This window comes from Panthera pardus, unplaced genomic scaffold (genome assembly GCF_024362965.1).
Source record: "Panthera pardus isolate Hobbes unplaced genomic scaffold, ASM2436296v1 HiC_scaffold_27, whole genome shotgun sequence".
Classification (NCBI taxonomy): Eukaryota; Metazoa; Chordata; class Mammalia; order Carnivora; family Felidae; genus Panthera; species Panthera pardus.
In genome coordinates this window covers 3,552,573-3,574,723 of record NW_026526843.1, presented here as the reverse complement: position 1 = coordinate 3,574,723, position 22,151 = coordinate 3,552,573, and the positions used below count along the sequence as shown (strand labels likewise).

Below are 22,151 nucleotides of genomic sequence, written 5' to 3'. Positions count from 1 at the left end.
GGGGAGATTATTTGACCTCTCTGTTTCTCACTGTTTTCCAGGAAACAACGAGGATTACAGTAGCATGTACTTCATAGAGTTGTGAATATTAAATAAAATGATGCATGTAAAGCTTCAAACCCAGTGTCAGACACTTTGGAATAACTCAATATATGTCAATGATTATTATAATAATTATGATAATTATTATGGGAGGGACCCAATGTTATTACATTTCTGCTCTCTGTAAAACTCTATGTGAGGAAATATCCTAAAGCAAAGTGTACAAAAATAAATAATACACAACGTTTCACTCTCCCGGGGCCCTGTGCCTGACACGGGAAATTTCCAAGCATGTCATGAAGTCTTAAGTTTTCGAGAAAGGTTGGAGGTCCTGTCAATCAAACAGCAACACGTTCTTCTCTTGCCCTGAAAATCATGTATTTCCAGATGTTTTCAGGTTTTCATTTTTCACCAATCCAAAGGGGATTTCTCAGTTGAGAACATCTAGTGATTTCTCCCTTTATCCCCCTCCTTTTCCCTTTAGAGGCCCTCCTCTTAAGCTTCATTCTTTCCAGTTTCTCTTTCATCCCTTCTCAACCATTTATCCGACTTTAACCCTTTCTTCTCTTTATTCAACTAGAGCACTTCCCCTTTCTTCCATTTTACTCCACACCCTCCTCCCCTTTATCCCATGTCCCCTTCCCCTTTATTCCATGTCGCCCACCCTTCCCCTTTATGCTCCATCACTTCCGCCTCTTTATTCTCCATCACCTCTGCTTTTTATTCCCCATCACCCCCATTTTGTCCCCATTACCTCCATCCCTTTATCTCACATCACCCCCCCTTATCCCACATCACCCTTCCCCTTCATACCCCATCATCTCCTCCTTATTCCCCATAACCCCTCCCCTTTTGTCTTTCTGACCTCCAACACTTTATTACCAATCATCTCTCTTCTTTATTCCCTACCCCCTCTCCTTTATTCTGTGTCACCTCTCTCCTTTATTCCCCATCACCCCTCCCCTTTATTCTACACACCCCTGCTTTAGTCCATTCCCCCACATCCCATTATTCCATGTCACCCCCTCTCCTTTATCCCTCTTCCCTATTTCTCTTTCCCCTTCAGCTCTAGTCAGAGCTTCCCAGCTCACCAATCCAATTTTCAAATTAAACGCATACACACACACACAGTAAGCCATGAATATGCTGCTGTCACAACACAGATGTTTATTAATGATTAAATGCCAGAGAAGTTTTAACAATCACAAATCTTCGAGCTCTGCGGTTGTTACCCATTGTGTGATCAATTTCTATCCCTCAATACAATACATTCTTCATTCTGTGGACCTTAGCAGTTGTTACCCCTCAATATCAGCTATAATTTTGGATGTCATACATAACCCATATCTGCGTGTTACCAGAGCATGTCCCGCAAATTTGTACCGTCCTGCAGAGAGGAGCTACAGAGACGATAGGTAAGAGCGTTTGGAATCAGGTGACTTGAACTACTTGGAACTATGTGTCTCTACCTAACTAGCTGTTTTGCTGACAGCAGGGTGTGAACTCCAGCTGTCTGTAAAACAGATCTAGGTAATAAAATCAAATTTTTCCTCTAAGTTTTGACCCCAGAAGGCTAGTTAGGCTTACATTTGAGGTTTCCCTGTTAGCGTGACCTGAGCAAAACTGCACAGAATTTTGGGGGTGGCTATTTGATGAGCCATTGGTCTAAATAATTTGGGGCGGGCAAAAAATCCTGAGGTGGTGGAGTTGCTGTGGGGACACGGCTATGAGTTGGTGTGACATGGTTTAGCGTTAATTGTTTGTCAGCTGTCAGTCCTGAAATGACGTCCTAGCATGCCTCTTGAGGGCCTTTGCAATTGAGCTCTTGGGAGGAGGGAAGGAAAGTCAGGAAAAACATGCAATTCCCTTTTTTGGGGGGAGGGAAAGCACCTCGAGATTTGTGAGCTTCTCTGGGACAAGGTGTTTACCACAAATGTCACATCAATTAAAGGACAGGCTGTAGTGTGGGAAAGCCAGGATCAGGGGTAAAAGAGAAAGGCAAGGTAGCACCAGGGAGCCTGGGCATGACACAGAAACATCTCTGCTTTTACTAGCTGAAGAGACCAAACTTCCCCGGTGAAGGGGCTGGCAGTGTGTTTGGAATTCTCAGCCTGACCCGAGCATCAGGTGGAAATCCTTCTTACCCTCAGATCTTTACCCTCAACGTTTCTTCAATGTTTCCTGTGACATCCCAGGTCTACCCCCACCCTTTTCCCCTGTCCGGCACCTTATAGAAGGAAAAACATCTAAGGAAAGAAGTAGCCGATGCCAGTTTTGGCCTCCTTCTCCCGGGGCACACGGAGCAATGGGCGGTCTTGCTCCGGAATGGGGGGGTTACCCGCTCCTTCCTCATCGTCATGGGAACGGGCAGTGCCGGGAGGCACAGCTGGCTCCTCAGAGGAACCTGGAAAATAGTAACAGTGTTAACTCCTTAATGTTTCCAGACTTCATACTTTGCACAGCACGCAAGGGACTAAGACCTAATTTTGCACTTCAAATACAATACGAAGCAAGAAGTTAGAGTAGGAAAGATCATCCCTATTTGACATGTTAAGAAAACTGCAGCCTAACAGTGGAACACATATCTCTAAATCTAGGCCCCCTGTAGAAGGTGGTGGGGGTAGGGCTGGGTTAGAGAACAGGAAGAGTGAGACAGATACCCCGTGCTTACAGCAAATGGACAATACCACCGGGCAGGTGGGGAAGAGGGCGGCCCCCTAACAACCACCACCACCCTACAACCAGCCTGACTAATTTTACTAAGCAAATGAGTAACAAAGCTGGAGCCGGAAGCTTACAGCACTTCGTGAAAGGGAGAAAGCAGGTGTCAGTCATCAATGACTCTGGGGAGGATTTGTGGTCCATGACTTGGCCAGGCTGAGACTTGTTTTTAAGGAGGGTGGTATCTACAAGAAATGTAACATCTGCATCTTCTTTGTGGGACTTTATTGCCTTTGGACTCCAAACTTCTCTAGAGTCAAGATCATTAGGCATTGGGACAGCCTCCACATTCATGATTTCATCAAGACTGACGGTAAGGTCTGGCTGAGGGTCTGGAATTGTGTTGAGAATGGAGACATCTTCAGGCTCTGGAACCAAATTGGTAACTTCATCCTCTTCAAAAGTGTTGGCTCGGTCTTTCTGAGAACTGGGAATTTCATTGTGAATTTCAGCATCCCCAGGCTCTGGAACCACATTAAATACTGAGCCTTTTTCAAGACGGGGGTTTTCTTTAGAGTCTCGGATTCCACTGACATCAGAGGATTCTTTGTGTCTTGGGATTTCTTCAGTAACTGAAGATTCTTCCTGGTCTTGAATGTCATCAAAATCAGAGACATCTTCAGGGCTGGTTACCACATGGAGAGCTGGGACCTCTTCAGGGTTGGAGCCTTCCTCGGAGCCTGCAATTCCATTGAATTCTGGAGGTTCTTCCTGATCTGGATTTTCTTCAGTATCTGAGGTTTCTTCATCATTTGGGACTCCATCAAGAGCTGGTACCTCTTCAAGATTGGGGTCTTCTTCAGGGTCTGAGAGTCCATTAACCTCTGGGGATTCTTCATGATTTAGGATTTCATGACCCCCAGGGGCTTCCTCAGGGCTTGGCAACATATGAAGAGCTGGGACTTCTTCAAAATCAAGGTCTTCATCAGAACTTGAAATCCCATTGACCTCTGGGGCTTCTTCGTGGCCTGGAATTGCTTCAGCATTTGAGGATACATCATTTGGGATTTCATCAAGAGCCGGAACCTCTTCAAGATTGGGATCTTCTTCAGAATCTGGGTTTTCATCATGTTCTGAAGCATCTGCATGGTCTGAGATTTCATCGGTATCTGAGGCTTCTTCATTGTTCAGGATTACATCGAGATAGGGAATTCCTGCAAGGTCAAGATTTTGGTTGTCTTCAAAATCTGGCCCTTCTTCAAGGTCGTGGTTTGGGTTTTCTCCAGGATTTGGGATTTCTTGCACATCTGGGGCTCCTTCAGGGTCTGGGACCATATCAAAATATGGTATTTCTTCAAAGTCTGGGATTTCAATGAGTTCTGGAATTTCATCATCAGGTTCTAGGATATCTTCAAGGGGAGGAAGATCATCAAAATTCAGGGTATCATCATCGTCATCATCATCGTTGTCGTCGTCGTCATCATCTTCTTCTTCATCAAGCTCTGGTATGCCTTCAAGATGTGGGCCTTGAATCTCAAGATCATTTGGGATCTCAAGACCTTGAATTTCCCCAAAGACTACTCCTTGATGGAGATACTCAAATACTAGCTCTTCATGGCCTGACACATCTTCCTCAGAGGACTCATCTTCCTCAAGGGGCTCATCTTCACCTAGGACCTGGCCTTCAGGAAGGGCCTGACTTTCACCAAGGGACTGACCTTCAGCAAGGGCCTGACCTCCAGCAGGGAACTGACCTTCATCAAAGGGCTTGCTCTGAGCAAGGACAGCAGCCCGGGCTTCAGCAGAAGTTTCCACTGGATCAGAAAGTAAAGCATCCTCTTCCATCTTTATTTGTGCACTCCTGGGTGGAAATGAATTTGAAAAAGCAAGTCAGTTTTCATACTTGGTTTGCCTAACATGACGGTGGTCTTGGATTGAAAGCCCCCATAGGAGATTCTGCTTCAGGCTAAGCTTAAACAAACCAAGAAAACACTCACTGTATCTTCCTCAAATTCCTGCGTCTGATAAAATCCAGGGCTTCAGGACTGGATTTCCACACACGCTTAGCAACCTGCTTCTGAATATGGGGAGGCACCTGAGGGTAAAATGAGCAACGTTAGCCTTTATTACACAACATTTTAAAATTTATACTCCTCTCTATCAGGTACCCAGGACTGAAGATACCATGACCACTGAATGCAGGAGGAATTTCTGGAAGATTTAGTGGCTGCCTGCTTTGGCTACTGTCAGGGATGCATGTATGACCCTCACTTGCCTTGTGAATAGGAGAAAGCTATGAAGGAAGTTTGTCCAAAAGCTCCCTTTACCTGGAAGAGGATATCCCAGTTATCAATCATGGCACGGACCACATTGACAGAAGCAACATAGTGGTCAATCCCCAGTCTTGTTTTCCTGGACTCCCTCTTGGCAAATCTCCCCTTCTTCAGGAGAGCAGATCCAAACACCAGAGCCAAGTTGGTGGAAGTCATACGGTTGCCTGAAACCTACAAAAAGGAAAGCAGAAAGTGATCGACTCTGAGGCAGTAATGGAAATGACACAAATATGAATGTCTCCTTTTGTTCTTGTTGCCTTCTCCTACCGTCTGTCTCTGTGTCTCTCTCATACACTCCCACACATGTCCCCTACTACAGCTCTCATTACCATTCTCCACAGGTTTTTACCAACTGTCCGTCAATGCCAATGGAGTCCTCGCAGTTCTCAGTGATCTTATGCAGGGCCTTCAGCAGACGCTCCAAGGTATCACTGTGGCAGGGTGGCATCAGATAAACCAGCAACTGCAGGGCAGAAAGCTGATCCTGTGGCTTTAGAGCTAGAAGAAGGAAAGCAGTGGATGGCTCAGGGGGCTAGCCTTGACAGCAGCCTGATACCAAAAGACATGTGATTATGCTTGAAAACTGAGGAAGAGCTATGGAGGAAGTACCCAAGCATCTTGTCTTTGCTCATTCCCGAAGCATTTGAGCTCAGGAGCCCTGAAAGCAAGAAGTGCTCCCATCAAAAGCAGATCCCTTCTACAGAACCTAGGTTCCTCTTTGCCCTGGGAGGACACACACAGCTTCAAGAAGCTCTAGAGAAATCTCCCAACAATAGACTTACAATGGACTATTAAGAGATCTAGGGAAAGCAATCTGGATAGGTGTTTTCATCTTCTGATGTTTACTCTGTTTTAGTTCCCTGGGGTCCTGCAGCCAGACCTCTGTCCCTACCGCTCCCCCCCCATACTATTTCCCCTCCTTGCCTGACAAGGGACAGCACAAGACTCACTTGCTGTCAGGAGGAAGGACATGTACAGATCGTCTGGCAGCAGAGAGTCCTTCATGTCCTGGAAAAACTCCTTGAGGAGTGCAGCCACATCATGCACATTCTGATTGTCATCCAGCACTACATCCAGACCTTGATCAAATTCTTCACGGAGCTAGAAAAAAGGGAGAGAAGACATGGACCCTCTACCCTGCCCATCACATGCTCCCTCCTGGCATTTCCTTCCATAAGTCTCAAGCTTCAGTGGAGGTGGCTGGCAATATGGCATGACTGAGGGGCTAGAAAGAAGACGTTGATCCCCCCCACCAGGCATGAAACTCCACTCAGATCTATGGGGAAGACACCCCCACCTGTTTTTCCTCACTCAAGGAACATAGGTGTAAACAGAGCCAGTTTACCTGACGCACTCTCTCTGCCGAGTATTCCAGGGTGAAAATTCCCACTGTGCTTAAGCCTGAAAGAAAAGACCAGGAGATGCTAAGTATCTCTGGTCCCCTTCCCCATGGCATTTCCCCTCTCCCCAACTGAATCCCAGCCCCAGCTGGTGGCAGGGGAATGTTCCCACCCTTCACCCTATGTCCTCTTTTCTCTACCCATTTCTAGAACACCATTCTTGCCCTTTAATTGCCTCCTACCTTGATTAAACCATCATTCTCAGCCCCCTTACCATGTTTCTCAATGAAGCTGCAGCAAGCCTCAACAACCTGGGGGATTTGTTTAGCAATCGGATTGAGGCTCATTTTCCTTTTGGATCCCAGAAGTCGCTGGCCAATCGGAAAGGAAATCTTGGAAAGTTGCAGGGTCTGCAGCAGCAGGGCCCCATCCTCCAGTTCAGCCAGGCTGTCCACGGACACTGCACCCTGTGGAGAAACCCAAACTATCTTAAAGGGGGGGGGAGCAGGAGGGTCACTTTGGACCTTCCTGGGGATTGTGTCACATTCATAACAGGAGACCTTCTCTCCGTGGGAAGCCAATTACACCCCCCCCCCCCCACACACACACACACATGTTCTCTTCAGCTCTCCCTCCCTCTGAGGTCGCAGGCCTTGACCCTCCCGCCCTGCATCGATGGACACCTCAGGGACGGCCACTGCTTGGAGGGTTCAACTCACTCGACGCCCACGGCGAGTAAACTCCCGGGGCAAGGTGGGCTCATCCCGTCTGCGACTGAAAAAGCGCCTGATGCGGCCAAACATCCTTTGCACCACGTTTCCCCGACGACGTCCCGAGGCCTGACCAGTGGATTCTTCAATCTGCATCGCGGCTGTTAGTTCAAGATGCTTGCGGCGGGTAAGCTCATTCACCAGGACCTCTTCCAGGCGAATGCCAAACGTCTTGAGTGATACGACTGGGGAGCCAGGGAGAGAAAGAATGAGACACGTCAACGCTCCGCAGCGCTTAAATCAGGAGGAAGTGCAGGGGCTGTAGCGCTCCTCTAAGCAACCGCCTGCAGCCAACCCCACCCCTCCAGACCCACAGCGCCCCTCCCTGGGGAGGGAGCCAAAAAGACCCTGCAGTGGTTTGACAGAAGCACTCAGTTCCACTACCCCGACGGAGCTCGGGATCCCTGCCTTAGGTCCTGCCAGGGGGGTGACAGCCTTGAAGCAATGAGGGCAGTTTCTTCTGGGCGACTGTCTGGGGTGGATCCACGGGGAAGGCTTAGGGAAATCTGCTGGGACCGCCCCGCGTCTGCAGCGAGTGCGCCATTTCCTGAAACATCCCCTATGGGGTTGGGGGGGGGGTTGAGTACCCCCAGAAACAATGGGCACCGCCGAGTCTCCAGTAGCCAGGGACACAATGGCGGGGGGGGGGGGGTAAAGCCCCATTTATTTCCTAAGTACGAGAGCCCCTCACCCCTCTGCTGTCCTCTCAGAATCAGAAACCACTTCTCCAAGGTGTTTGGACGGTCAATAGGTAGAGCTATGGGAAGAGAAAAAGAAAAGACACGCACACTCACACAAATAGGATTTGATAAATGATGAAAACATCGCAATGTATTGATCTGCGGGGGAGGGGGCGGAGCAAACAGCTCCGACCTGCCCGCTGGAAGTGTTTTGCTTTCTCTCAGCCTCAGTTTCCCCGTTTGACAACGGGACCAAGCCCATCTACCACCCCTGAGACTCCAAGAATTTAACCGAATCAGACGATCGGAGGCGCCTCGTGCGCAGCGCGCTCCGTGTCACGCACCAGCAGCAGCTCCGCACAGGGCTTCAGACACACATTGCGGACTCTGGGGCGCCGCGGCCGTGCAACAGGCTAGGGTAGGGGCTCCGCCTGCGTCCCGGCGGCAAGTAGGGGTCGCCAAGTTCCTGTGGGCGCGCTCGCGCCCGGGCTGCCGTCGGCTCCCCGCACCGCAGCCCTGGCAGCGGCGACACGCGCCGTCCCGGCTCTCAGACCCCCGCAGCGGGGTCTACTCGTCCCTCGCGTGGCGTCCCCAGGTTACGGCCGCCGCGCGCGCCCGGCGCGCCCCCCGCCCCTCGCACTTTTCTCTGCCACGGGGGCGCCCCTCGGCCCGTGCGCCCCTTCCCGCCTCCCCGGGGCCGCCCAGCCCCCTGCACGCTCGGGCCCCATCCAGGGCTTCGTCCCGCTCGCTCACCCGCAGCCGGCTGAGTGGGGGGGAAGGAGGGGCAGCGATCGCAGCGCACCTCCCGCCGACGCTCCCGCGCCCGCACCGCCCTCCCGCTCTGTGCCCGGATTGGCGCGTGTCTCTCTCGCTGTCTCGCTATCTCCCCGGACTCGCCGTCTCTCGAGCACGCCGTCTCTGTGCGTCCTGGTCCCTTCTCAAAGGGTCCCTCTGCACCTCCTCCTCGCTCTGACTCCTCGCACCGCACCTGGTGCGTCAGTCTTTTCACCTGCCCTCTGTCCACCTGTCTGTCCCTGCCTTCCGCCTGTCTGACCGCCCCCTCAAGCCCCCAGGCTTCGACCCAACTCAACTAATCTTGACCTCTTCCACAATTCAACCAAAACCCTTCAACTCCTGCTTCCTCGGTGGTCCAGGCTCCAGGGGAACCGAGCGGGGCCGACACCAGGCGGGAGCCCCTCCCACCCTCCGGGACCCCAGACTCGGCCCGTCCTGCCCGGGGGTCCGCTCGCTCGAAGGCGGGGACACCACGCTCCGGGGCCGGCTCACCTCGGTCAGGTTTGAATTCAGAGAGGAAATGTCTGGCCACGAGTTCGTGGTAAGCAGTCTCTTGCAGCTTCAGACGCTCCAGCTCCGACAGACTGTGTATTGATATCATTTTCGTCCTGCGGTCCGGATTGTTTCCTGGGGCTCCTCCCAGGACGTTCACTAAAAAAAGGAAGGCGGACAACAACAGCAAAGGGGGCATGATTCTGGGGCACAGTGTCCTTGCTGCCTTCAGAAAAGGAATGCAGCCACCCATTCTGGAATCGGATGATATCAAGGCTGCATCATCCAATTGTCACTGGACCTGGTGGAAGGAGCTATGGGGGGGAGGGTGGTAAAGGGGGAGGGAAAACTGGGAGGTGGCTTCACCCTCAAGCATAGCTGCCTCTGGTTGCTTATTTGAAGAAAAAAAAACCAACTTAAAAAAAAAATCATCCCTGAACCGATAGTCCAGAAAAGAGAAAACCTAATTAGGCAGAAGAAGAAGAAAAAGGAGGAGGAGGAGGAGAAGAAGAAGAAGAAGAAGAAGAAGAAGAAGAAGAAGAAAAGAAAGAAAGAAAAAGAAAGTAAAGAAAAAAGAAAGAAGAAGGAAAAAAGAGATTAAAAAGAAAACCAACCAACCTTATTCACAATTGTAAAATGTACATTGAGACAAGTATAAGGTAATATTTTCCCTCAATTAATTAGAAAATTGATAGAGTTCATTTAATGGTGATACTCTGTGCTGTCCAGGCTGGATGAAATGGGCACATTCATTTAGGTTAGGAGCACTGAAAATGTGTACAACTCTTCCAGAAGGCAAACGGGGCACATAAGTATGGAGCCAAAAATCATCCCCAGGCCCTTTGACCTAGTAATTCCCCTTCTAGGAATCTGTCCCAATGAAATCTACCTTCGGACAGGCAAAAACATATGTACATGAGCCATAACAGGAAAAAATTTAGGGGAAAAAAGCTAGCCCAGTAATGAGACTAGTTATACAAATTATGGAAGGACCACAGTCTGGAAAATTATGAAATCATTAAAGTGATATTTACAAAGAGCTTTTAAACAGCAAATACAAAATATAGGATTGTGTTAATTATGATTACAACCATGTGAAGGAAAATCTGCATAAAAATAAAAGACTGAAAGAAATGCACCCCAATATGAACAGCATCTTTATTAAGTGGTAGGATTTTGTTTGCCTTTGCTTTTTCTCTATTTACTAAAAATTGTGAGACTTGATTATATTATGTTTTTCATGAAAACACCATCAGTTTGTATCAAAAGAAACAAACATCATTTCCTGGCCATTTCTAGTGAGTCTCCTCCCAACACAGAACTGGTGATCAGAGTGAAGTTTGTCTTAGTGTTCTGGCAAACCTGTTTTCCATGTCCCTTCTCCATGGCTCCCAGTATCCCATACTGCTGCTCCCAGGCTGCATAGGATCCCCCAGTGGGGATCTCTCTGGACCCCACACAGCATTCTTCCCCGCACATCCTGGCCTCATTTGTTCTTTCATTCATTCATTTATTTAAAAAATTCTGTATTAATTACTCACTTTGTGCCAGGCACTAAAGATTCAACTATGGGCAAATGAAACTACTCCTTTCATAAAGGATTTAACAGTGCAGTGAAGGAGATACACAGGTTGGTAACAATTTACAAAACCTTGTGAGAAGTCAATGGCCAAGATATAAACAAAGTACTGTGAGAGCAGAAAGGAGGAAACATCTAAGTCTGCCTGGAGATGGGGGGGGGGGCGTCCAGAAAGAGAACATCTTGTGCAAAGGCAAAGAGATGGGAGAGAGGTTGTCATATTCTTAAAGCTGTAGAAAGGGGATGTTAGGAGATAAATCTGCATAAGCAGGCATGAACTGAGGAATGGCCCTGTAAGCCATATTATGGAACTGGACTTTCTCCTGAAGGCAGTAGGGAACTACTGCAGGGTTTTAAGTGGAGAGGGACAGAGTCAGAGCTGCAGTTGGAAAAATCACAGGGAGCAGTGAAAAGCCTGGTCTGAGTAGAGGGTCTGAAGTAGGTAGATCAGCCAAGAGGCAAAGAGATGCTGATACAAGCCAGTGTCACTGGGGCTGGGGCTGGGGTAGGATTCTATGGGTAGAATTGACAGAGCTTAGGGGAATTGTAATAAGAAGGATAGAATTTAGGACAGCTCCAAAGGTTATAGTTTGGGTGAGTGTGTGGATTCTGGCTCTTGATAGAGAAGATAATTTGGGACATAGGGAACCCCTTTTGACAATAAGGGAAGGGGTAACATGCCATGTCTTGGAGCTCCCCTTTGCCATGGAGTTTTACGGTAATATTCTACATATTATAGTTGAGTAGGCGGCTTAAATCCCAAAGATCAGGTAATATGGCTTTGACAGAGGAAAAGCAGGTAGGCGTTTATCATTCAACAATCTATACAAATGAGCTCTGTCCAGAACAAGCACACAAACAAACCCACAAACCCACCAAAATCCCACCCTTGTTTTGTTTCCAAAATTCTCTTTTGCCCACTTTCCTTAATAGCCAAAGTCACGCTTATCAAAAATAAGTTCTTACCAGATAACTGAAGTGCAGTATGAGAAAAGGCGAGGAGTCTTTCTATGGCTTTTGAACTGAGCTAGGAGGAAAAATCCTTAGCATGGATTTTTTAAATCTCCTTCAACTCCAAAGCACCATTCCCTGGACCCAAACTGAATGCCTAAGCCCAACCACCAAACTTTGTCCACAAGATGATCATTTTAACCAAAGGCATATGCACAGCACCCACCTCAGTCCCAGACTAAGTCCCTAGCGATCCCCCATTCACAATAGCTGGTCCAGACCCTATTAGCCAAGGGTCTCATCCTGACACATACAGCCTAGCTCTGCTTAAATTTTTTTGAGGTTACTCCCCCTCTCCCTTTCCCCAATTCAGGCATATTTGTACCTGCTTTGAAGTTGCGGCTATTTCTTCTTGCCAAGGCTTACCAGATCTGGTCATCTGAAGAGTATAGCTGGTTCTTTTACCCAGAAACCAAGATGAAAATCTATCCCTCTCCCCCCCCCAAATAAGGTAAGAACAAATAAGAAAATCTCAAAACAACACCAGCCAAAAAAGAGAGAGACAGAGAGAAAAGCCTTTGAGAGATGAGTCAGCCTAGATGCTTACAATTATGAAGGAAATCAAAGGCCTTAGAATAAACCGTTTGTCATTGCCTCCTGCTCAAAGATACAGGGCTAAACTTAAGAGCAATCATATGCTGCTATTCTGCCAGCAAAACTGACACTGTCTTGCTTGCTTTCAACCCTCTCAAGCCACCAGAAGAATACAGGACAGAAGTAGAGTTAGGAAGGCCAGTGTGCCCAGACAGGAAGCAGATGGGGGGGGGGGGTAAGTAAGCAGGTTTCAACACCAAAAGAGACACAGAAACAGGTTCTTGAGATTTGAATACTTGTCCTCAGGCTTGGTTTTCCAAGCTGAGTACAAAAGGAGGCTCCTCACAGGGAACAAGGTGCCAAGAGACCTCTCCTGCTCCAAAGTGTCTTCCTCTTCCCCTTTCAGCATGCCTTAGGGCTGGCCTGAAGTGACCATGGCATCAAAAAATATACAAGACAGAAGAGGAAAGCAAGGCCTCTCAGTTTCAGCCTAGAATTCAAGACATCTGCAAAAACAAAGTCTTTAGACATATATCTGCAGGGGCCGCTGGAGTCAGAACTAAACAGAATGCAGTTCAAAGCCAAGCTTTACAATATCTTGGCTGTGTGACCTTAGGAAAATCAGTTGAATTCTCTGAGCTTCAGTGACTTCCTATATAAAATGGGAAAATGATGCAGTACCCATTTCAGCAGTTGTGTGAGAATAAATGAATAATGCATGCGTGATATTTAGCATTGGTTTTTAATAAAAACGTTGATCTTGAAGGTTCTTTGCAAAGGAGTTTACGAGAAAATATCAGGTTTCAAAAGTAATTACATAAAATTAGAATTTGTATCAATGCATACAAAGTCTTACTCTGTTCAAGCTCTACTAAATTTGAATTAAATTAAAACAGGTAAAGAGATCTTGGGAGACTGTTGGGAATAGGTCTTTCTTCTTCTGTCTCCAACAGCCTCAGGGTCAAGTTTAAAAAAAGTCATCTTACAAAATAGGAAAACTAACTGCATAGATCAATTTTTTAAATGCTATTATTCAGGTTAGCAAAATGCCTATATGTCTCAAAATTTCTTTTTCTTTCAAACCATCCAATTTTACACTGACACTGGCAATAGAAAGCATAATTAATTGTATGTAGATCAGTAGAGGGGCTAGGATATTAGCAGATGCTGAAACAGAGAATTTGAACAAAGACCAGAGGGAGACCCAGAGCAAGTCTCCAGAAATACAAAAGGGGGAAACACATTTGGGTATCATCAGGCCTGTTCCTCACATCCTGCCGAAATGCATGGCACAGATGGAGAAACAAATTAACGTCAGAAAGGTCACCCTCTTCGACATTGTGAGGACAGGAATGCTTTCAGCTAGGCATAAATCCACAGCCCTCACAATCTGGAGGACTAATTTACTCCACTGTCCCCATCAAATAGTTAGGGATGGCATAGCACTCACTAGTAAACACCTATGAGAAAAAAAAGCAGGGGACTTCACGGATGCCATCATTTGAATTCCTATAACCTAGGCACTTTATGGCACCATCAGAATTTTGCTCCAAGCTTTTGATGGCGCTTCAGAGTTTGAGAAATTGATAGTGCATGAGCGTGAGTGCCCCACAGGCATTGTGTCTATGTTATTCAAATGTCTACAGGCAGTGACAATAGATAAAGACATCCCTGTTAATGTATCACAATATGGGAAAGAGATACAGGTCTCCAGATAAAAATATTTGAGCACCAGTTTGGTCTGCTGGCACATTACCTCATTCATCTCTGAGTGTTAATGAGTTAGCCTTTAAATTGTTATCCCATAACCTCCATTTTGGCAAAGGCTGCAGTCGTGATGAACAAAATGGCTCATTTTATCCTACGCTGTGATGGTGCCCCCAAGATAATTAAATTTGGGAGCAGTGCTCTTCTATACGCGGAGTCAGCTCATCATGCCATAGCCGAAGCTCATAAACTGGAGGTAGTACTGTTAAAGTATATTGAGGAAACTTCTGGCTTTTCTGACACACATTCTTGAATGTTTCAGGAATTGCTTAGTATATTAGAATGGATCACAGAGAGAAAGGACCTTAGCCATCACCTAGTCCAAAGCTTCCATTCTACAGTTTAGAAAACTGAGGCTCAGAGAGAGAGATGCAAGTTTGCCAAAGGCCACACAGCAATTTGACAGCAGAATCTAGACAAGAACCCAGTTCTTCTCAGTCCTGGGGCTCTTTCCACTGCTCCATCCACCTTTACTCTTAATAGCTGCAAAACAATGCACAGCTAATTAATGAAATCAAAAGAATGGACATATAATCAAAGTGTGAGTCAATAAGCCAGGGGAGGTCATATCTGAAGGCAGACAACCACCACAAATTACAATCTCTGTAAAATAAGTATGGTAGTCACTGTATAGAATGTGGGATGCCCTTTTTAAATTTTATTGACTGAAGAAAGAACTCAAGCCCAGGACGGTGAGAGGCAATCTTTATGCTGTAAACATCCCAAAGGATAGTGTAAACAAGGTGATGTGACATCAAATACAACGAGATATAGATATTCCCACTATTATCTGCAGGATGTGTCAGAGTGCGTAATAGCGCTGGCATCACAAGCTGTGTTGCTGTTTTTCCCCCTCTTTTGGTTGCTGCTTTTATTATGTTGTGGCAGAAAAACTAAAAAAAATAAGATGTTCCATCAATAGGAGGTACATTTTTTTAAATGTCTAACTTGTCTTGTGCTTTTCATTTTCTTCAAAGCTTTCAAAATGTCCATTATCTCTAGGCCCTAGCACACAGTAGGTGTTCAATAAGTATTTGTTGGGTGAATCATAGGATTATAAATTTCGAGGGTTTTGAGAGAACATAAAGGTCTTGTAATTAAAACAGAAACAGCTCTTCGTGATTCATGGATAAATGAATCATGCCATTTTATTCTCATAACAACCCCTGGGAAGGAGGGAGGTGGGTATTATGTTTCCCCATTTTACAGATAACAACAAACTAGGACTCTGAGGAGGTTGTGACTTACCTGAGGTTACACGAAAACACCATGGAGGAATATGATCTGGGAACCAGCTGTCCCTACCTATCCTCAGGCCAGGCTTTCCTTTCCCACTAAACCATGGTATTTTTTGGTGTTCAGCTGCTGCCTGAGACTGGGACAGTCTGAACTGAGACTGAATTCTTTCCTAAGAAGGTGGCTGGATTTCTGAGGTCTCATTTATACACACTTTTCTTGGGAAATGGTAATAAAGGTAGATTAGATAGATCAATTAATCAATTGATAGATACCACAGGTAAATACGATGATGATGATGATGATGATGATGATGATGAAAGAAAGAGACAGAGAGAGTGACAGTGACAGAGAGAGACAGAGAGAGAAGGCTCAGGAAAGAACTATTAAAAAAGATAGAGAACAGGTGGGTAGAGGGAAAAGGCACCAAAAACCCTATGTATTCCTCCCACCGCATCCCTCATCCTAGCCTACCCCCAAGCTGACAGCATGCCATCCTGAAAAGGTCCTGAGATATGGACCGGAACTTGGGTTCAAATCCCAGCCTTGCCACATGTAAGTTCACACACTCACCAACCAAGTGACCTGTAGCAAATTATCTCACTTTCCTGAGCCTCAGTTCCATCACCTTGCAAAACAAGAATCATGATACCATTAGCTATGACTGTGGTAAAGATTAAATAAAAGACAGGGTGGAATGAAATAATTCTCCAAAGGGTACAGTGCTGCACCAAGGTGAGGTATTGTCCCCAAATATATATGAAAGTGAAATTTGAGAGGAAGACTGAGAAGTGCTCTGGAATGAGGCAGATAGCATCCCCACTGAAGAATGCCCTCACACCATCCTTTGAAAGCAAAGGTGGCTACTCACCCCCTGTCAGCAGGAAGCACACACTTTTCAGAGGGGATGAGTTAAGGTGTTTCTTCACTAGGTCTTTCGATGATCAGAGATGCAAGGCAACTGTGTGTGTGGAGGGAATGGGGGCTAGTCTAGGCTGCAAAATGTAGATAAAAGATAACTGACCCACAAAAGGGATTTAGTCCCTACCTTTGGCTTCTGAAGCACAGTGTGCAAGCCATCCATGCTACAGATGGTGGAGGAAAGTGGGGAGCCATCTGAAGTGGAAAGCCCTAGTTTCTGCCCTTGGGATCTTGCAGCTGAGTTGGAGGTCACCTTAATGTCAGGAATCTGAAGGACTATCAAGAAAGGCCCATGGGTCTAATGTCATTCTTTCCTAATTTAAATCCATTTCCTCTCCTTTTTTACTTTAAGGAACATTAAGAATTGACTATTTCCTCAGGTCCACTAGCACTAAGAAGACCCTTACTCAGCTGTGGGTTTTCAGTAAACTCTGATTCGTTTTTCCCCTCTTTTCAACATCCCTGCCACCCCAAGCCCCCCTCTTGGAGGCACACTCCCTTTCAGACACCCACATTCACTCTCACAGACATCCTCAAGCTCTTTTGCATATGCATTTTATACACACACACACACACACACACACACACACACACACAGAATGTATTCACTACAACAGAGAGAAGGAGGGAAACAAGACTCTGCCATCAAGCATTTGTACCTGCAGACCACAGCTGGGGCTTCTCCAGACTGGGCATCAGAGAACTAATGGGGACACTCCCCCAAACTATCTGGACAGATGCCTAGGAAGGAAACCTTTAGAATAAAGTTGTTCTCACAATCTGTGCTGACAGCTACCTCTTCCCCATCTTTGTTCCCCCACCCCCACCTGATTCTCTTCTCCTTTGATTGCATCTTCCCCCAACAAGCATCCAATTTCTGCCAGTTTTCTTCTTCTAAATCCTGTCTGAGTGGCTGTCATAGAGAATTGGGGCTGTGGGAGATGTTTCCCAGGTAGTTGTCATGCTATGAATGGTATTTTAAAACTACATTAAAATAACCATATTTTAAAAAAATATCAATGTCTGTCTGTCTAACTACCTATCTGTCCCCTCTTCAAAATTAGGTCACTGTCTTGGCTGTGATGCAGTGAAAAAAGAAAAAAAAAAACCCTATACCAGGAGTCAGGAAGCTTGCCTAGTTACTAAGCAGCTGAGTGGCCTTGGGAAAATCTGAGACCATCTCCAAGCCCAAACACAACTGGCGTAATTTATTATTATCCTGTTTATCTAAGAGCACCGTAGAAACACAGCTATCAATTTTTCAGAGTCCTTGATACTTCTACAGGACTTCGCCAACTCCAGGACAGGGGCCACACTGCCTCTGACCACAGTTGGGAAGAGAGAGCGCCCCTCGCCCCTCCGCAGGTCTAAGGGCACCATAGTGTGGAGGGTCTAAACAGGTCTTCCCATCTCCCGCTCCTGGAGCCCCAGCTGGACCTTCTGCCCTTGACCCCTAGCTCGGTGACCGCAGAGGGGGTGGAGCGGGGGCGGCGCGGACGTTGCACCCTCGGCTTCTGGAGGCTGGTCCTGGGCCTCCGGCTGCCACCGGGCTGCAGAGCACGGCCTTCTGGCTGGGGTGCGCCACGCGCGTCTCACCCTTGTGTGGCTCGAGATAGCGCAGAAGCTGCAAAGTTAAAGCCCCGCGGCGCGCAAAGACCGCTCTCGGTTACCTCTCCCCCGAGATTTCGAAACATTAAATCTTGCTCGCGTGCTGCAGGTTTGAGCACTGAACGCGAAAACCTGGAACTTGTGCAGCACTCACGGGCTTCCTCTCCCTCCCTCCCTCACGTCGGGTCCTCCGCTTGGAGAGCCCTCACCTCCCATTCTAACCCCTCAGTGGGCTGCACTCAGGCCCCTGGAGCCCTGCCCCAGCACTACCTCTTGGCGACTGTCCTGGTCCGGCCAGGGAATAAGTGGCTGCGAGACCCGCTGGTCAGTCGTGCGGCGCGGCCACGGCCCGTCCTGGGACAAGCTGCAGGCTCTGCGAGCGCTTAGCTCTGCCGCTCAAATTCCCCCACTCTCTGTAAAGCCTTCCCCGGTGGGGCAGGGGTGATTCATAGCAATTTTCCACGCGGCAGCCAGCTCAGTGCCTTACGCATACCTGTTTGCTAAATTCCCTGGGCTACTCCCACTGTTTCTTGCTGTACCCCACAATCTTCTCTCCCTTTGTTCAACGCTGATCTCTCCTTCAAGATTCAGCCCAAGGATCCTTTCCTCTGAGTGTTGCAAATTTCCCCTCCCCTGGCCATGCCACATAACCTCACATTACAGGTGAAAGAAAGGCAGAGGTGGGGGGTTAGATGGCTAGGAAACTTACCAAAGGGCAGACAGAGATAATTAGTGGCAGAGCCAAGAAGAAGGCCCAGAACTCCTGGATCCCAGCTCAGCACACTTTTTGCTACCCCTCATTGCTTCCCTTCTGCCCTGTTTTGTATGGCACTGGAGGGCACGGAACATCTCTTGTTGGCCCTTTGCACACAGTGAGTGCACAGGGAACACCCTCCTCCTCTCCTTGCCTCACTCTTCTGGCTCCTTGTTTCCCATCGTGTCCAGGACCTCTGCCCTTGAAGATTCAGAGACAAAAAGATCATTTTGTTCAAAGACCAGTGCAAGGGCAAACAGAAGCTGACTTCACAAAGTCCTCTACCCACCTGGATGAGAATGGTCTCAGTAACCTCCCCCCCTGCAACACACACACACACACACACACACACACACACACACAACACACAACTATAGTCTTCACCTTTCTTTTTCTATCTTCTTGGCACCTGGTGAAATCACAAGGCATCCACACTTGTCCAAACCATCTTACCTTCTAATACCTCTTCCAAAAACTGCTTCCCTTCTCATCTGCAGCCCAGCAATGGTATATACAAATCACTATTCAGCCAAGCAAAAATATATTATTCACAAGTACTAAATATTCTCATCTGATGCAACAAAGGTAATGCGGGGTTATAAACACAAGCTCTGAAGTGGGGAGAATTTCAAATATGCAATTACACCCCCACCCAATTGGATTTTCTCCTCTTCTGGACAAAGTAAATAGACAAAGGGAGGGTGTTGTTGTTGACTTGCAGAGGGACAGGAAGGGAAAAGAAAGAGGAGAGTCAAAAATGCCAGAGTCTATGGGTGAACCTGGCAAGAAGGAGTGGGAAGCAGAGCCTAGGCAAAGGAGACAAGGAAGGAAAGGGAGGGGACAGGAAAGAGGGCAACTGTTGACTGCAGGCAAACACAGATACTGGGGCAGCCCAGGGAGACAAGGACTTATTCCCCAAAGGCTCTGGGATGTGGCTCTTAGGGACCTGCATTGGAAATGAGGTCCAGGAGCCCAGTGGCCAAGTCTGTCTTATTCCCTAGCAAAGGGAGAGAGCTTCTGGCCCTAGAGCTGCAGCACTGGTGGCGCTCTTTTCACTTGAAGTACCACCTTGCCACCATCACGACCAGGAAGATGCCCTCTTCTCCTCCTCCTCCTCCTCCCACCCCTCCCCCTACAGCAATTCAATAAATCTTACCCAACACAGGAATGTAATTTGAATGCTCAGGGCAGTTTTCCTTTCCATTGAAGAAGAGGATCTCTCCCTCTCCTCCTGCTGAAAATGGGCTGGGTACTGCCCCTTTATACATTCTAGAGCACCAGATCAGGAGAGGGGGAGAAAGGGAGGGAGCAGCAGTTTGAGGCTGGTCCAAATTGTCCTTGGCATTCTCTCTCTCTCTCTCTCTCTCTCTCTCTCTCTCTTCCCTGTTTGATTTTTCTGCAGCCCCTCCTTCTGGCCCTGCAGCTCTGCTCCCCTTCCTCGCTGCAGCATCCTGCAGCCATTCCCCACACGTTTGTGACATGGCACTGATATTGGGGGGCATCTTTCTGGTGATGCTTGCTTTCTAATGTGGGATCTTAGATTGATATACCAGGGAAAGATTTTAGTTGCCGGTGGGTGGGTGTCACAGAAGATGAAAAGAGAAACCCATTCAGAGAGCCAACTACCTTGCCAGGAAAGCAGCACAGGTCAGTGTTGGGGGCAGTTGGAAGACATGATTTGAACCTGAGTACACAGGGAGCCAAATTAGGCAGAAAAGCGGCGGGTTGTTGGTTTGGGTTATAGTGACTGCCTTGGTGGCATAAATACATAAGTACTTCATGACACATTAGTGAGAAGGTAGGTCACTAAATATCACTTAGCCTCAGTTTTCTCAACTGCAAAATAGGGCAGTAAATGCTCACCCTATAGCACTGTGGGGAAGAGTGTGTGAAATAACATCAGTAAAGTACTTAGTACATGGCCTGGCACAGAGCCCCTTGCCCCCTTAACTTCCTTCTGGTGTTGGGCACAGGAAGGAAAAGAGTTTCCCAAGATCACATAGCAAGTAGCAGAGTCAGGATTGGAACCCAGGTAACCCAAACACCCACCCTATCCGTGGGGACTTGGCTGGAGTGGAAGTGAGGAGGTGGGTTAGGAGCTGACTGTATGCATTTGTATATAGAGACTCTATCACTTAGCCCCAGCCCCAAGGGCTCAGGCTTCGGCTTCATCCCCCTGCTCACCATCACTCAGGTAATCTCCCCCTGCCATCTTGGACTGATTCATTGCCACTTTAGCGCCACCTCTTCTGCTCAACTCTGAGACAGTGACTCACCCTTTTATTGGCCAGGGCCTCTGTCCTCTAGGAAAGAGGCTTTCTTCTTAATTGACTGCAGAAGCCTCAGCCGCAGTGGAACAACACCCTTCCAGGCAGGCTTACAGAGGGAGGGCTTTCAGGAGGAAAGGAATAACCCCTACCCTAAAGCTACTACCTCATCCCCACAGTGCCTGGGGTGCCACTACTGGAGTCCTCGCTCCAGATTCTGTAGAACTCCGAAGGTATACACTCAAGTCACAGTGTTTCCAGAAGAGTTTACCCAGGACATCTCTTTGCCACATGTAAACAGCCACAGTGCTGTGTCTGGCACTGTGCTAGGCACTGATGAGACATAAGGTAGGAGGAGTGGAACCCAATGAGTGTTCGCCACAAATGTAAAAAAACAAACAAACAAACAAACAAACAAACAACAACCGTAATGTGGCAACTTGGAAAGGGGGAGAAAAGAATGAAGGGAGAAGTAAATTAGGAAGTACCTGTGAGGAATGGAGGTGATGGAGAGAAGGGCTCCACTGCAGCCCCAAGGACAGGGGCTGTGACCTGGACTGTCTTGTGACTATCAAGTGGCGTCACTAAAATCACTGCTGCAAACGTTTCCCTTAAACACAGAACAGTGCTGAAATAATTGATTGCTAACTGAACCCCTGTTCCTCCTCTGCCTTTTTAGCCGGGCTTGGGGGCATCATCTAGTGGCCATATATCCCTCCCTCTGATTCCCTGCTTCCCACTTTCAAATCTTTATCTTTCATTAGAGTTGGGGAGAAGGGGAGGCACTGGAAAGGAATGGAGGTCTTCCAGATCTTCACTGGAATAAGCACTTTACATGTGTTTCCTTTCAACTTCACAACCACCCCACAGACCGAAGTCAGTGACTTGCCAAGCTAGTCAGCTACGAAGTGGCAGAGCTGGGATTCGAACTGAAACGAGGGAAGCCTTCTGCTGGCATGGCACTTTACACAATGCGCCGCAGGGGGCAGGTATCCTCTTCCTCCACCAATCCTCCACTCGCTGTCCATCTGAACAGAAAGGAGGAAAGCAGGCTACAGAAGCCAGATGGTCATCTGGCCGCGGAGCCTTCGGGAGTGACCCCTGTAGCCTGCTACAGTAGGAGGGGACCTCAGAGTTTCCCGCGGGGGCGGGGAGGGGGGGTGCTACGGGGCCAGGAGTGCAAAGCGCCTTTGGCGACTCTACCGCCCCCTGCGGCCGGTAGCTTCCTGGCCTTGCCTTGGCTGCTGTTCTCAGGAGGGCTTGTGTGCTAAGAAAAAGCAAAACAAAGCAAAAAACTCACCGATCGCCCAACAGCTGTCACGGGCTGGTGCGGGGCTGCAGATAGCTCTACCAGATTTGGT

At 47.8% G+C, this 22,151-nt stretch overlaps 1 protein-coding gene across 4 annotated transcripts in view; it reads right to left on the bottom strand.

Annotated features, from left to right (window-relative positions):
- Nucleotides 1–1,189: 1,189 nt before the first annotated feature.
- Nucleotides 1,190–22,151, bottom strand: part of ARHGAP36 (Rho GTPase activating protein 36) — a 52,502-nt gene continuing 31,540 nt past the window's right edge. For 3 of the 4 annotated variants that reach the window (XM_019426989.2, XM_019426990.2, XM_019426988.2), the window contains exons 2-12: nucleotides 9,114–9,272; nucleotides 7,838–7,903; nucleotides 7,096–7,331; nucleotides 6,651–6,843; nucleotides 6,382–6,437; nucleotides 5,987–6,137; nucleotides 5,386–5,534; nucleotides 5,031–5,207; nucleotides 4,701–4,798; nucleotides 4,458–4,564; nucleotides 1,190–2,446 (exon numbers count right to left, since the gene is read on the bottom strand). In XM_019426989.2, the coding sequence (XP_019282534.1) occupies nucleotides 2,289–2,446; nucleotides 4,458–4,564; nucleotides 4,701–4,798; nucleotides 5,031–5,207; nucleotides 5,386–5,534; nucleotides 5,987–6,137; nucleotides 6,382–6,437; nucleotides 6,651–6,843; nucleotides 7,096–7,331; nucleotides 7,838–7,903; nucleotides 9,114–9,222 (1,500 nt within the window). In that variant the 5' untranslated portion in view covers nucleotides 9,223–9,272 and the 3' untranslated portion in view covers nucleotides 1,190–2,288. Of the gene's footprint in view, nucleotides 2,447–4,457; nucleotides 4,565–4,700; nucleotides 4,799–5,030; nucleotides 5,208–5,385; nucleotides 5,535–5,986; nucleotides 6,138–6,381; nucleotides 6,438–6,650; nucleotides 6,844–7,095; nucleotides 7,332–7,837; nucleotides 7,904–9,113; nucleotides 9,566–22,151 lie in introns of those variants that run through there. The other variant, XM_019426987.2, reaches the window with a different exon arrangement.